General features: G+C 47.4%; 1 protein-coding gene across 1 annotated transcript in view; it reads left to right on the top strand.

Moving 5' to 3' along the window:
* DNAJC1 (DnaJ heat shock protein family (Hsp40) member C1) overlaps positions 1-15725 on the top strand; it is an 85930-nt gene extending 70205 nt beyond the window's left edge. The window contains exons 9-12 of the mRNA XM_077268351.1: positions 1703-1822; positions 9313-9361; positions 10737-11176; positions 15499-15725. Of these exons, the coding sequence (XP_077124466.1) occupies positions 1703-1822; positions 9313-9361; positions 10737-11176; positions 15499-15567 (678 nt within the window). The 3' untranslated portion in view covers positions 15568-15725. The remainder of the gene's footprint in view (positions 1-1702; positions 1823-9312; positions 9362-10736; positions 11177-15498) is intronic.
* Positions 15726-16306: the final 581 nt, after the last annotated feature.

Here is a 16306-nt window from a genome sequence, read left to right as displayed (position 1 = left end):
CCTTTGGGAAATTAAATAAACAACCCCTCATTTTAATAGCTTTGTTTTGCCTGGCAGCCTTGCAGTTTCTTTTTTTGCCAGAAGGTACCAGAGCAGGACCAGGGGGTGTCCACCTGACTTGACCCAGTGGACACATTTTAACCCCTTTCCGACATCGGGCATAATAATATGCCGATGTCGGACACCCTCCCTTTGATGTGGGCTCCGGCAGTGAGCCCACAGGTTTTCCGGCACATGTCAGCTGTTTTGAGCAGCTGACGTGCCACTAACAGCCAAGGGAGGAATGACTATCCTCCCGCGGCTGTTAACCTGTTAAATGCCGCTGTCAAACTCTGACAGCAGCATTTAACACGCTCTTCTGGCAAGCGCTCCGGAAATTCCGCCCATCGGTGACCCCCGTCATGTGATCGAGGGTCTCCGATGGGTCGGCGTGACAACCAGAGGTCTCCAGCAGGTCTCTATAGTTGTCACTGCCGGATTGCTATGTGTGCCACCCGGTGGACGGCGCTCATAGCAAGTGAGCAATTCTGCTACATACAGGCAATCTGATCATCGCCTGTGTGTAGCAGAGCTGATCGAGTTATGGCAGCTTCTAGTCTCCTATGGAGACTATTGAAGCATGCCAAAAGTAAAAGAACAAAAACGTTTTTAAAAATATTAAGAAAATCAAACAATATAAAAGTTCAAATCACCCCCCATTTGCCCCGTTCAAAATAAAACAATAAAAGAAATCAAACACATTTGGTATCGCCGCGTTCAGAATCGCCCGATCTATCAAGTTATAAAGATAATTAATCCGATCGGTAAACGGCATAGCAAAAAAAGTCAAAACCCCAGAATTTCTTTTTTTGGTCGCCCCCAACATTGCATTAAAATGCAATAATAGACGATCAAAAGAATCAAAAGAACGTATCTGTGCCAAAATGGTAACTTTAAAAAAGTCAGCTCGGCAGGCAAAAAATAAGCCCTCACCCAACCCCAGATCACAAAAAATGGAGACGCTATGGTTATTTGGAATTTTTATTCACCACTTATGTTTAAAAAAAAGAATCTAGACAAATTTGGGTCCTATAAACTCGTAATGAGCTGGAGAATCATAATGGCAGGTCAGTTTTACCATTTACTGAACATAGTAAACAACAAAAAAAAAAGACAAAAAGGAATTGTGGAATTGCACTTTTTTTTTTTGCTATTTCACCGTTCCTGGAATTTTTTTCTCATTTTCCAGCACACGATATGTTAAAACCAATGGTGTCGTTCAAAAGTACAACTCGTCCCGCAAAAAACAAGCCCTCACATGGCCATATTCACCGAAAAAATAAAAAAAAGTTATGGCTCTGGGAAGAAGGGGAGCGAAAAATGAAAATGCAAAAACGAAAATGTCTCCGGTCATGAAGGGGTTAAAAGAGGTGGTAACTGATGGAACAAGTCCTTTACCTGAACCGTCTGCTCTGTTACATCAGTACTTGCACAGATGGCTCCAGATGTTTGTGGGCCCTTCCACGCTGGGCCCATGTCCTGCCTCCAGCTTGGCAATCCTAGATCACCACTGCCCGCCCCGGGGGATGAGCACTCGGTGCTGACAAAAACTAGATATCTGCTATATATCGCTCCTATGTGCCCTGTGTGTCTGTGCACCATTACTATGCTTCTACACCAGACCTTCTGTTAATAACTGTACTACAATGTCTTTCTCTTGCAGTCCCCTGAATGGTCCGAAGATGATCTGAGCCTGCTGACAAGAAGCATGGCCAAATTCCCAGGGGGGACCCCCGGCCGATGGGAGAAGATTGCACACGAATTGGGTCGATCGGTGGCAGATGTGAGTTGATTTCAGTTTATGTCTCACAAGTGACAAACCCAACAAGACAGGCATAGGCGGCTGACCCACCAGCCGGGAGTGAAGCCCGACACTGTCTCTTTAAAGCGACCACGAGCCTTTTAGGTCCTGGAAAGTGAACCATTAACTGCAGGGAGAAGCAGATGTGTGCGCGTCCCCTGCTCCACCATTAACAGCTGTAACTGATCAGCTGTACCGGGGACTTCACTGCTGCAGGGTGAGGCTACTGTAACCGGATCACAGGAAAACAGTGCCATTTATACTGCTCCGAGTGACCCCTTCAGGGACCGCCAGGGTTCCGTCAATGTCGCTTTAATTTTCAGTAAAACATATGGTGATCTCTGCCCCTTACTGGAACTGCAGATGCAGGCTTGCTCTATTGGTCTTAACGGAGATGGGACTTAATTTGGTCCCTATTGATTTTACATCCCAGTCATGGCATGTAATCCGCTATGATAGAAGGAAATATTCGCCAAAATAATGGGAGAAATTGTCTACCTAGAAAACCACTAATATTTCACTTCGATCATGTGTGAGTCCTACTTTACCAGCGAGCAAACAGAAAAGCTTGTAAATCCTGCTTCTACTACCCACCACAGCAAGTCTGCAAGTCCTCCTATGCTTGTGAGTCCTGCTTTGTCTGCTCATATATTGAGAGCCTGTGAGTCCTGCTTCTACTGCCCACTAATACAGAAAGCCTGTGAGTCCTGCTTCTACTGCCCACTCACAAGTCTGCAAGTTCTGCTATGCTTGTGAGACCAGGTTCCCATGCCCACTAATGGAGCAAGTCTAAGTGTCTTGTTTCCCCTATCCATTGACCATAAACCTGCAAGTTCAGCTTTTCTTGAGTCCTGTGCCCTCTGCATATACATAGAGCCAGTGAGTCCTGCTTTCTGTGCCCACTAATAGTGAAAGTCTGTGAGTCCCGCTTTGCTTGTGAGTCCTGCCCCCTCTGCCCATACATAGAGCTTGTGAGTCTGCTTTCTGTGCCCACTAATGGTAAAAGCCTGTGAGTCCTGCTTTCTGTGCCCACTAATAGAATAAGCCTGTGAGTCCTGCTGTTTGTGCCCAGTAGTAGAATAAGCCTGTGAGTCCTGCTTTCTGTGTCCACTAATAGTGAATGCCTGTGAGTCCTGTTTTGCTTGAGTCCTGCTCCGTCTGCTCATACATAGAGCCTGTGAGTCCTGCTTTCTGTGCCCTCTAATAGTATATGCCTGTGAATACTGCTTTATGTGCCCACTGATGGAATAAACCTGAGTCCTGCTGTTTGTGCCCAGTAATAGAATAAGCCTGTGAGTCCTGCCTTCTGTGCCCAATAATGGTGAAAGCCTGTGAGTCCTGCTTTGCTTGCTTGCTCCCTCTGCCCATACATAGAGCTTGTGAGTCCTGCTTCCCGCTCCCATGCAAAGTGGTTGACAGCTCTAGATATAGTGCAGTGATCCTGGGTAACGCATGGAGCAATATCTGTGGAGTACGGCTGATGTGAGGGTGCTACATTGTGTTCAGCCTGCTAACAGCACAGATCTTGTAGTGCGCAGCACCCGGCCGACCTCACTGTAGATATTTTTATTTTCTCCATAATCTCCATTATTTTTTCCAGAATGGACAGTAGAGCTCGCATTGACGCGCCGTTGTTTGTCCATCTGTCTCTCGGACCCTTAAGAACCGATGTTTCATCCTACCAATAGGTGATCCTCCACTTTGCAGACCTGCCGGTCGTCTGTGTGCATCGGTCATATCATTTATTGTCACTTCGTACAGACAAATAATAATTTCATACAGTTTTATTTTTGGAAAGAGTTAATTGTTGGCCAAAATTCTGAGAATCGGGCAGATTGCGTTTGCTGTATGGGTAGTTCCTCTGACCTGGTTACCTGCAGCCCCGTTCTCCCCATCAGCTAATTCACATCTGTTCCCTGACCCATTTTCCGCGCTCGGCTGTCGCCCCGGGCTCACTACCCACTGCCTGTTCTGAGCATAATCCAACCAGTTTATTTTTCGTCCAGTGTCTCTACACAAATCACTCTGAGCTCGCTGCCTTAAACGCTCCATGAGCGCACAATGGGGGGAATACATTTTTTTTTTTCATTTCTGACTTTGGTGCAGGTGAGTTCAGTCATCTTATATTATTCCAACAGGACAGTAAGATTCTATAGCACCAGCATATACCACAGCACTGTACAGACCTCATCGTTACTGGGCCCATAGGGACTCACAGTCTATATTCCTTATCAGGAGGTCTTCGGAGTAAGGCTGTGTGCACACATTCAGGATTTTTCCCATTTTTTTCGCTTAAAAAACGCATACATGTGCATCCCATCATTTATAATGCATTCCACAATTTTTGTGCATATGTTGCGATTTTTTCTGCGAAAAAAAATCATCGCCTTAAAAAACGCAGCATGATCATTAATTTTGCGGATTTTTTGCGGATTTCCCACTATATTATTGCATTGGGAACCTCCGGGAAAAAAAACGCAAAAAATCCGCAAAAAAATGAAAATGTCCGGTTTTGTTCAGGAAATTTCTGCAAGAAATCCTGACATCTGCACATAGCCTGAGGGAGGAAACCATTGCAAACCTGGAGAGAACATACAGACTCCTTGCAGATGTCCTCAGTGCGATTTGAGCCCTGGCTAGCCTCTGAGACACCTTGCTGGTATTATCTTTTATGGGTGCAGGACTAGAACTCGCAGAATTTCTTGGTGTGTGGTTTTGGGGAGCAAGACTCACAGGCTTTCTGAGAGCAGGGATGCAGGACTCGCAGGCTTTCTGAGAGCAGGGATGCAGGACTCGCAGGCCTTCTGTGACTGGGAGGGGAAAGCGGGATTCACAGGATTTCTGGGAGGGGAAGCAGGACTTGCAGAATTTATAAAAAGTGGGTGCACAGAGCAGGACTTGCAGGCTTTCTCTATGAGTGGGTGAGGGAGCAGGACTCGCAGGCTTTTTCTGAGTGGGTGAGGGAGCAGGACTCGCAGGCTTTTTCTGAATGGGTGAGGGAGCAGGACTCTCACAGGCTTTCTCTGGTCCTAATTTAAATGGTCTTTGTGTTGGTACTAGACAAGAGATGGTCATATAAATAAATCAGCAAACCTATCTAACGAGCACAATAAGGTAAAAACTCAGATTGCAGTGGTGCCTCGCCTTCTTAATTATCCCGATTGTAAGAGTCCTTATACACGGAGCAGTGGGTGGTTGGCACATCACGGGGCAGTGGGTGGTTGGCACGTCACGGGGCAGTGGGTGGTTGGCACGTCACGGGGCAGTGGGTGGTCGGCACATCACGGGGCAGTGGGTGGTTGGCATGTCACGGGGCAGTGGGTGGGCGGCACGTCACGGAGCAGTGGGTGGTCGGCACGTCATGGGGCAGTGGGTGGTCGGCACGTCACGGAGCAGTGGGTGGGCGGCACGTCACGGGGCAGTGGGTGGGCGGCACCTCACGGAGCAGTGGGCGGGCGGCACGTCACGGGGCAGTGGGTGGGTGGCACCTCACGGGGCAGTGGGTGGGCGGCACGTTACGGAGCAGTGGGTGGGTGGCACGTTACGGAGCAGTGGGTGGTCGGCACGTCACGGAGCAGTGGGTGGGCGGCACGTCACGGAGCAGTGGGCGGGCGGCACGTCACGGGACAGTGGGCGGGCGGCACGTCACGGGACAGTGGGCGGGCGGCACGTCACGGGGCAGTGGGCGGGCGGCACGTCACGGGGCAGTGGGCGGGCGGCACGTCACGAGGCAGTGGGTGGGCGGCACCTCACGGGGCAGTGGGCGGGCGGCACCTCACGGGGCAGTGGGCGGGCGGCACGTCACGGGGCAGTGGGTGGGCGGCACGTCACGGGGCAGTGGGCGGGCGGCACGTCACGGGGCAGTGGGCGGGCGGCACGTCACGGGGCAGTGGGCGGGCGGCACGTCACGGGGCAGTGGGCGGGCGGCACGTCACGGGGCAGTGGGCGGGCGGCACGTCACGGGGCAGTGGGCGGGCGGCACCTCACGGGGCAGTGAGCGGGCGGCACCTCACGGGGCTGTGGGTGGGCGGCACGTCACGGAGCAGTCGGTGGGCGGCACGTCACGGGGCAGTGGGTGGGCGGCACCTCACGGGGCAGTGGGCGGGCGGCACCTCACGGGGCAGTGGGCGGGCGGCACCTCACGGGGCTGTGGGCGGGCGGCACGTCACGGAGCAGTCGGTGGGCGGCACGTCACGGGGCAGTGGGTGGGCGGCACCTCACGGGGCTGTGGGTGGGCGGCACGTCACGGGGCTGTGGGTGGGCGGCACGTCACGGAGCAGTGGGTGGGCGGCACGTCACGGAGCAGTGGGTGGGCGGCACGTCACGGGGCAGTGGGTGGGCGGCACCTCACGGGGCTGTGGGTGGGCGGCACGTCACGGAGCAGTGGGTGGGCGGCACGTCACGGAGCAGTGGGTGGGCGGCACGTACGCAGATTGGGACCTTAGATCTCGGCCATGTTATGTACTATACATTCTCGTCCCCCTTCAGTCTCCCATTTGCAGCAGCGCGGAGCTGATGGAAGCACAATATGTGACGCATTACACCCCGTACAGTGGCCACACACGCTCTTAGCACGGGTAAAATGTTTACAATGTTAATTTATAGCTTTCACCAGATGATTTTTGTAACCACAAAGGCCACTTAAATTGTAAAAATAACAGGAAACACAAACTGTCTGGCATGCAAAACAGGCCATAATGTGATTATTAGCAGCAGGTTTTTTAAATTAAAGGCCACAAATTCTCGGGTTTCTACTTGTGAAGTAGTCCGCCTCCCTCGCCGAGAGGATGTAAACCGATTCTGCCGTTCTCTGTGGTTACTAATCTCCTGCATTCAGGTTGCGATAGCAGACTGATAGGGGATTTGCCTGCTGCCTGGAAAAGGGCTCAGGTAGGCAGGAAAACAACAGACAGGTGGATAGATTTAAGACGACTTTCTTAATTACCGGCCAGCCGGGCCATGTGAGCAGAAGTGCTCCGCTAGATAAATTGTGCCTCGTCTCCAAAGAGAAATCGTAGAAGTTAATTTAAGCAACACTAAACCCTGCGACGGCCAAAGCTTCACATGAGACGGAAATGTGACATTTGCATCGTGTTTCTCCTCCGAGACGCCTTCTACATTAGTGATGACGTTTCTGTTACCCCACTTATCTCTGCAGCCGGTGGAGACAATGGCTGCATGTTGTGTTCCGGGGACATAGGAGGGGGATCCGGGGACATGTGACGTCCACACCTTCTCCGCACCTTCATAGTTTGTGTGTTTTGCCGGAGCCAAGTTGAAGGAACCCAGATTTAGGATCTCAATAATCTGCACTGGGACCATATTATCAAGCACAACATAGTATATCCACAGCTCAACACACCACATCCAAACCCTGTCATGTGCAGCCCAATCTCCAGACCTGAACCCCACCGAAAACCTCTGCAACGTAATCAAGAGGATGATGGATGGTCACAAGAAGAAGAACTGCTTCCATTTTTGTGCCAGAAGCCGCGTGAAAGACTGGTGGAAAGCATGCCAAGACGCATGAAAGCTGTGATTAACAATCATGGTTACTCCACAAAATATTGATTTCTGAACTCTTCCTGAGATAAAACATTAGTATTGTTGTTTCTAAATGATTATGAACTTGTTTTCTTTGCATTATTTGAGGTCTGAAAACACCGTTTTTTTTTTTTTATTTTGACCATTTTTCTTTGTCAGAGAAAAAAAATGTATTGCTTGGAAATTCGGAGACATGTTGTCAGAAGTTTATAGAATAAATCAACAATTTACATTTTACTCAAAACTATATCTATAAAGAGAAAAATCAGACAAACTGAACATTTTGCAGTGCTCTTTGAATTTTAAATTGATAGGTCCATGCGCTGCACAGCATCGAAGCGTCATCATCTTTTCCGGTGCTAATCAGTGCCACCCCTGCTCCATTTGGGGGCAAGAAGAGGGGGTGATTGTTGCCCTGCACCCCTTTATTTTCTGTCTGTCTGTGATGGAGGCCGGGTCCTCCCTCCCCGAGGGCCTCACAGATTGAATCTATCTTTTGCGGCCATTCTCTTTACCAAACTGAGCAGTGAAATGAAAGCAGCAGTAAGTGACACTTCTCCTCACCCGCGGCCTCGCTGCAGATGGAGGCGAACTTTTGTTTTAGGGCTGACCGCGTGCACTTAATACGGTAAGGCTATCCGTCAACAGGGAGGACTTCACTCCTACCCCCTATTAATTCTATCAGTTGCCGTTGACATGCATTATTATTTTTTCCTGCCTGCTGGTGGAAACATGGCATGAGCTGCTGTACACAGTTATTTGTCTTCACAAGAATCCGCTGACCCTGGGTTTTCACATCTGCCCGTCCTTCACGACAATGGGCTTGGCGCGCAGCCAGCACTAATGTGACTACTGAAACGGAGGTCACCCCCAACACTTCTTCTAAAGGGGCAGCGGCTCGATAACGGCGAATCAAAGTCTTAGGGAACTGTGATGTACCCTAATCAAGGGCTAACGATAGGAACCCGGAGAAAACCCCCGCAAACACAGGGAGAACATACCAACACCTTGCAGATGTAGTCATTGGGGGGATTTGAACCCAGGACCCCAGTGCTGCAAAGCAATAGTGCTAACCACTGAGCCACCGTACCGTGCCAATCCCTGGGCCAGTGTACCGTGCCAACCCCTGGGCCACCATACGGTGCTAACCACTGAGCCACTGTACCGTGCCAACCCCTGGGCCACTGTACCGTGCCAACCCCTGGGCCACCGTTCAGTGCCAACCCCTGGGCCACTGTACCGTGCCAACCCCTGGGCCACCGTTCAGTGCCAACCCCTGGGCCACCGTATCGTGCCAACCCCTGGGCCACCGTATCGTGCCAACCACTGGGCCACCATACAGTGCCAACCCCTGGGCCACTGTATCGTGCCAACCTTTAGGCCACCGTACAGTGCCAATCCCTGGGCCACCGAACTGTGCCAACCCCTGGGCCACCATACCGTGCCAACCCCTGGGCCACCGTATTGTGCCGACCACTGGGCCACCATACCGTGCCAACCCCTGGGCCACCATACCGTGCCGACCACTGGGCCACCATACCGTGCCAACCCCTGGGCCACCGTACCGTGCCAACCCCTGGGCCACCGTACCGTGCCAACCCCTGGGCCACCGTACCGTGCCAACCCCTGGGCCACCGTACCGTGCCAACCCCTGGGCCACCGTACCGTGCCAACCCCTGGGCCACCGTACCGTGCCAACCCCTGGGCCACCGTACCGTGCCAACCCCTGGGCCACCGTACCGTGCCAACCCCTGGGCCACCGTACCGTGCCAACCCCTGGGCCACCGTACCGTGCCAACCCCTGGGCCACCATACGGTGCCAACCCCTGGGCCACCATACGGTGCTAACCACTGAGCCACCGTGCTGCGCAAGATCCCATAATGTGTTATTACTGTAATAAAATCAACTTTATTTACTTCTTTTATAGGTAACCACAAAGGCAAAACAGGCAAAGGATTTCGTCTCCCACACTCCAGGTGCGTATCAGCGGCATCGAGAAGGTATCGGGCTCTTTTTGGAAGATATTGGGAGACTTAAAATGCTTTCCAGCAAATCCAGAGTCTGGGGGGTTAAATGATGAGATACAAACACCAAAGTGACAAGCGAGCCAAGATTCTGGTTTTATATGACCACGTCCGGGTAGTTGTCTCTTTGTAACAAGAATTATTCAGTTTAATTATTCTTTTATTTGCAAAAAAAGCTTTTACTGAACATCCACCGACTGGAAACGGCGATGAACAGGTTAAAGTGCAGGATGGTTCATTATGGGCCATAATGGTGTTTGTCCAGAGAGTTATCATGTGATGCCCGTAATCTGGAAATATTCTGGATTATCATGGTAGGAGACCTCGCCAACGACAGAAGTGGTGAAATAACTTCTTGAGTCTTTTTTTGTTGTTGTCATCTGCTTCTGGTTTTGAGAGTTTCTAAATTATTTAGCAGAAATGGGATAATAATAATAATAATGTTACCGTACGTCCACCATGTTTTCATCAGTCAGAATCGGGCCAATCAATTGTGTGCGATCACCGCAATCGATCATGTGAAGGATTATACAAGCGACATGGCAGACCAAAATAGCAGATTAGGGAGTAAAAAAAAAAATTGGGCTTGTGCAATGTGGCTAATGATGACACAGACTTGTATTTTTGATCCACCATAGCCAGAAATTTGCAGACGGACCTAATTATTGCCAGGTTATAGTCACAGTTGATCAATTAAAGAGAATATGTTAGCAGGTTTGTGTTATGTGATGTGAGACCAGTATGATGTAGGGGCAGAGACCCTGATTATAGTGACGTGTCATTTACTGGGCTGTGTTGCTATTTAAATAAAATCAGTGTTTTATCAGCAGGAGATTATTATTACACGATTTGGTGTCTCGTGCCTCTTGGTCCAACCCTGATCCCACCACTGATAAGCAGCTTTCTGCCTATGCGCAGTGTACACAGAAAGTTGTCAATCAGTTATGTGGGTGTAGTTATAGTGGGCTCAGCAGTCAGAGCTCTGCTAGATCTGCCGCAGAGAAAACAGTGATTATATATTATCATTATAGAGAGAGATATTATATCACAACTGCTGCCCTCGGTGAACTTAGTGACTGGTTGCTGGAATCAGGGTCTCTGTCCCTACGTCATACTGCTGTCAGATTACATGGCATAAACTTGCAGTTAGATTCCCTTTAAACTTCGTTTTTGTACAACAAAAGTGATCAGAAATTGGCCGAGGTTTATTTTACGCGTATTGACAATCTAAAAATTCTTTACATCGTCGGAAATATTGATGTCTGTGATGTGATAAAACCTTTGATTTGCTTTGCAGATAATACAGATTTTTTTCCCTCCCTTTTAGGCACCGTTAGGTTATCTGACTTAAAATGCACAGCGAAGATGAGTGTGGCTTTACCTGACAGCCTGATCACTCAGCGGGAGGAAGATGATCCCGATTATGAGGACCGGGACGTCTCTGCTTGTCAGGGTGAGACCCCCGCGACAGCAGCACGAGCCCGCAAAAGGAAGACTACGAAAACAATAGAGCCTGCCCTCTCTGCCAAAGAGGAGGCAGAGGAAAGGGTCAGAAGCAGGCGGCAGAGAGACTTTGATACAGAGCAGGAGGCCGAAATAATGGGGGACAGCGACGACGAAGGCAGAAAAAAGGAGCGAAGTCGACTATTAGAAGAGATATGGACTCAAACCCAACAGAAGCTCCTGGAACTGGCGCTGCAGCAGTATCCAAAGGGCACGGCGGAACGATGGGATAAAATAGCCAAGTGCGTCCCGGGGAAATCCAAGGTAAACAGGACCAGCAGCTACACGTTACATTGCCCCACACTGAAAACTGGGCGGAATCCTCTATAGAATCTATATGGGAAAAAAATTATTACAAAATGGCGATTGTTTGCTATGGTTGACAGTGTAACTTTTCCCTGGTAATTCACATATGATGATCCATTTCTGTCTTTTGTGCCTTGACTGGTTAAATAGTGTTGCTGCTTCCGTTCCGGGGAACATTTGGTTTTCTTTTTATTGTGAAGCAAACAACAAAAAGGACAACATTTCTAAAAACTTCAGTGTGTATAACTATTCACCCTCCTAAAGTCAGTACTTTGTAGAGCCTCCTTTGGTGGCAATTACGGCTCCAAGTCGCATTGGATAAGTCTCAGAGCTTTCCACATTTTGCCACTGGGATATTTGCCCGTTCCTCAAGGAAAACTGATCCAGCTCCTTCACATTTGCTGTTCACCAGAGGAAACCATCTAACTTCAAGTCTGACCACACATTCTCAATTGGATTAAGATCTGGGCTTTGACTAGGCCACTCCAAAACATTTACATGTTTTCCCTTAAACCACCGACTGACTGAAACAGGTTATTCTCAAGAATATCCCTGTGTTTCGCACCATCCATCTTCCCCTGGACTCTGACCATTTGACGAAAAACATTCCCACAGCATGATGCTGCCACCACCACGTTTCACTGTGGGGATGGTGTTCTTGAGGTGATGAGCTGTATTGGTTTGGCGCCAGACATAGTGCTTACCTTGGCAGCTAAAAAGTTAAATTTTGGTCTCATCTGACCACAGCACCTTCTTCCATACATTTGTGGAGTCTCCCACGTGTCTTTTGGCAAACTCAAAACAAGCCTTTCAATTTTTGTGTGTAAGTAAAGGCTTTTTCTGCACCACTCTTCCATAAAAGCCACCTCTATGGAGTGTACGGTTTATTGTGGCCGTATGGACAGATACTCCAGTCTCTGCTTGGGATCTCTGCAGATCCTTCAGGGTTACCTTTGGTCTCTGTGCTGCCTCCCTGATTGCCTTCCTTGCCCTATATTTTTCTCACTTCACCAGCTTAGACTATCAGATTTCAAAAAATATTTGAACACAGGTTGTAATGTGGCAAAATAGAAAAAAACGTCGGGAGGGGCGGTACTTTGGAAAGCCACGGTTTATGGTAGATTTGTTGCAGAAAACCGTGCAGCTGGTCCGACTCATGTGATTGGAAATTGCAGAAGGCCATGATTTTTCCAACCCCATTTACATGAATGGAACTGGTTTTAGTTTTCACTTCCACCGCCACTTGTGAATTTACCCAAAGACCACCAGTTACATTTCTCCATAGAATTTTGACCACCCACTGTCATATCGATCAGTTCAGGAGCAGATGTCTCAACTAAGATTAATTATAAAGCTTCTTATTTTCGCTCATAGTAGTTTTTATTTCATGGGCAAAAATTAAGATGGTTACTCTATTAGGCTATGTTCACACTCAGCACTTCTTCCTGCACTTTATTCTACAGCTAAAACCTGCTCTCTTGGCAATAAAATCGCTGCTTTCAATATGCCTGGTTATTTACCTGTTTGCTGTGTTGCGGTCTTGTTTTTTTGCAGCATTTTTTGGGTGCTGATTACGTTTGTGCTTTGTTTATAGTACATATTTCATTCATTTTATTAATTGTGCAGATTTTAAAAAACGGTGCAGTTTTCAAATGTAGTCGTGTTACAGAAACAAGAGTGCATGAGATTTTGGAAATCTCATAGCTTTTGCTGCTACTTTAAAAAGCAGCTTTTTTTTATTTTGCGTAAAAAAAAAAAGCGCAGCCAAAAAATGCTGCATGTGAACATAGCCTAATGGTTTGCCCAGCGCCGTTCTGCGTATACCAACCGAGATCTACTGATCGGTGCCGGACAGGATGCTCACTGGGACGCGTGCACAATCGGCAGGTGTGTGATGGCGCAGTGTCATCGGCTCCGCTCATCTCCTGACGATGACGTTGGCCGCATCAGACAAAGCCTTTAAATCGCTTCATCTAGTGAATCATCTCATTATTACTTGTCTCGTCCAGCAGAGAAGTAGCGGTCACGGTGTTCATGGTTGCACAGGAGATGCTGACACTCGAGCGGTGTCGCCATATCCAGGTGATACTTAGTTCTCCAGGTAGTGACGGACACATTTTCTGGATTTTCCACCTAACAATGTCTCGTTCCTCCTGAAGGAGCGTCTCCGGACTGATACTACTCACAGGTCTCATTCAATATAAAATACAAAGGTTTCAGTGACCAACTGAAGGCCACCATGAAAGCCATTAGCGCACAAGGCGGAGGCTTTGATCTCCAGTAGAGTGTAGGGTGCAATGTGTTTTCTCTTTACCTTTGATTCAGGCTTAGAGTCCACTCCTCAAGTGCTTGGTCCTACTTGACAGGCGTCCATATTTGCTCTTTGTAAGCAGTTTTGAGAATTTCGCATTTCTCTTCCTGCTTTCTTCTCCTTCCCCCTTTCCCTATAATCGCCGTGGCCATGGTTACTAGCACGCTCCCCACGCCACAATGGAAGGTACGTGCGCTTATCGAACGCAGGCTCCAACATCTGCCCCATTGTCATGAAGGACAAGTATCCAAATTACAGACCTCTTTCATGTTCATTCTAGGCCGCCATGAACTGGATGGAGCATCCTCGGCCATATCATTATCTTGAAAATAAAAAATGATGAAATTTGTGGACCGCTCTCCGCCTACATAAGGGACTGATGAGGACGTCCCGAGTCCATGTGCCTTATTAGGACTTGGAGGGGAGTCCCTCGGGAGGAACGCTCGCTGACTTTCTTTGGCCTTTCCACTGATGTAGCTGCTGCAAAGGCAATGAGCGTACAGAGACGTAGACCAGCAAAATCAACCGAATGTCAAGTATCTCAGGAGCCAAACTCAAGACAATCGGACTAAAGGGATTGTTGTCTGTTGTAAGACAACCCCTCTAAAGTCTACAGCCGTGCCAGTGTGCGAGATACCACTCATTATGTAGGTTGCGAATACTACATAGATGTCCGTGGTTGGAATAACCTTCATAATGATTCTGAATCTGTACTCCTTGTGCCTTAAGGACCAGGAGTTGGGTTTGGGTTTTTCCAGACTGTTCATGTTTGGGAGCGACTCGATGGGATCTCTTCCTGTTTTTATCAAGAAATATACAAATGAAAAATGCGATTGTGATATATACAATATATGGTATAGTCAGTGTTTTTTTATGGCATAGTCAATGTTTTTTTATGGCATAGTCAGTGTTTTTTTATGGCATAGTCAGTGTTTTTTTATGGCATAGTCAGTGTTTTTTTATGGTATAGTCGTGTTTTTTATGGCATAGTCAGTGTTTTTGTATGGTATAGTCAGTGTTTTTTATGGCATAGTCAGTGTTTTTGTATGGTATAGTCAGTGTTTTTTATGGCATAGTCAGTGTTTTTGTATGGTATAGTCGTGTTTTTTATGGTATAGTTTTTTATGGTATAGTCTGTTTTTTTCATTGTATATTCAGTGTTTATTATGGTATATTCAGTGTTTTTTTTATGGTATAGTCAGTGTTTTTTTATGGTATAGTCGTGTTTTTTGGCATATTCAGTGGGTTTTTTATGGTATAGTCTGTTTTTTTATGGTATAGTCAGTGTTTTTTTATGGTATAGTCGTGTTTTTTTGGCATATTCAGTGGGTTTTTTATGGTATAGTCTGTTTTTTAATGGCATAGTCAGTGTTTTTTTATGGTATAGCCGGTGTTTTTTTATGGTATAGTCTGTGGTTTTTTATGGCATAGTCTGTGGTTTTTTTATGGCATAGTCTGTGGTTTTTTATGGCATAGTCAGTGGTTTTTTATGGTATAGTCAGTGTCTTTTATGGTATAGTCAGTGGTTTTTTTTTTATGGTATAGTCAGTGGTTTTTTTCTTTCTTCTGCACTTTATCAGCGGTCGAGTCACCTAAGTATGTAGATGCCCTCACTCCTTTGACCCTTTTAGTGCAATCACACTTTTCGTTAAGTCATATCATTTTTCAGCCGTCTTTCCCTTTGAGTCCTACAATCTGCCTTTGTCAGTGCTGAGGAGTCTGGGACCCAGCAAATCTTGATAAAGTCCTGTATTAGGAGGAGTAACTTTCCACTGCAGAAGAATGTGCTGTATCCAGCGCTCATTCAGTCGTACTACGTAGCTCTAGGTTTAGTGTCCAGGATCTGCAGATACAGACTGTGCCGGTGATGTCTCCACCTAGAACCTCAAGTGTTGCTGCTCCGGTTTCTTCCGATCGCTTTGCTGGTGGTTAGTGCAGGCAGTAATGGATACGTCTTCTTTCCCTGCAGGAGGACTGTATATGTCGCTATAAGATGCTGGTCGAGCTGGTACAAAAGAAGAAACAGGCAAAAAGCTGAGTCAGGACGATGGAGGAGGCATGGAGAGGACGGATGTACACGCGGTTACTTGGATCTCAGTATTCTTTTTCACGTTCACGTGCCTTAGATTAAATATATGGATTTTAAAATAAATGCCGTGTTTATCTGCAGATGAGTAAAACATATTTTTATATCATAAACGGTTTACTGTGATTTACTGTTTTATTCTTTTGCAAGTTACAAAATGTTTTCTTTGTCTTTTTGCACCAAACGAACATTAAAGGGAACCGTTGGTCATCAGCCTCATGCTGCCCAAAACCACAGACAGCGAGAATTTAGCATTGGCTGCCTGATTATGACCAGGTATAATTTAGCCCGGGGTCAGACTAGTGCATGAAAAATCGTCCTATTTTCAGCCGTATTTTACTTCCACGTGACATCTGTTTTTATACAACAACATTTTAAAAAGAACATGATCAAATACTGTTCCCTACATTAATAATGGCAATGTAGCCATAAAAATCGGATGCAATATGGATGTTCTGTGTGAGATAGGTTTTTTGTTTGTTCACCCATAGATTTGGAAGAGAAGAATTCATTCATGCTGTGATATTTTTTTTTTTCACACGGTCACTCTACCCTTTAAATAAACAGTCATGAGAACAACCTTATTGCGTGACATTGGTCATTGTCTTGTTCGCGCGCTGTTAACAAGGACAGCAAACGCCCGGATAATACACTTGTCTGTACGAGCCCTTGTTCTGAAATGCTGCAGCCT

The sequence above is a fragment of the Ranitomeya variabilis genome, chromosome 6 (genome assembly GCF_051348905.1).
Source record: "Ranitomeya variabilis isolate aRanVar5 chromosome 6, aRanVar5.hap1, whole genome shotgun sequence".
Classification (NCBI taxonomy): domain Eukaryota; kingdom Metazoa; phylum Chordata; class Amphibia; order Anura; family Dendrobatidae; genus Ranitomeya; species Ranitomeya variabilis.
This window is presented reverse-complemented; position numbering and strand designations above follow the sequence as displayed.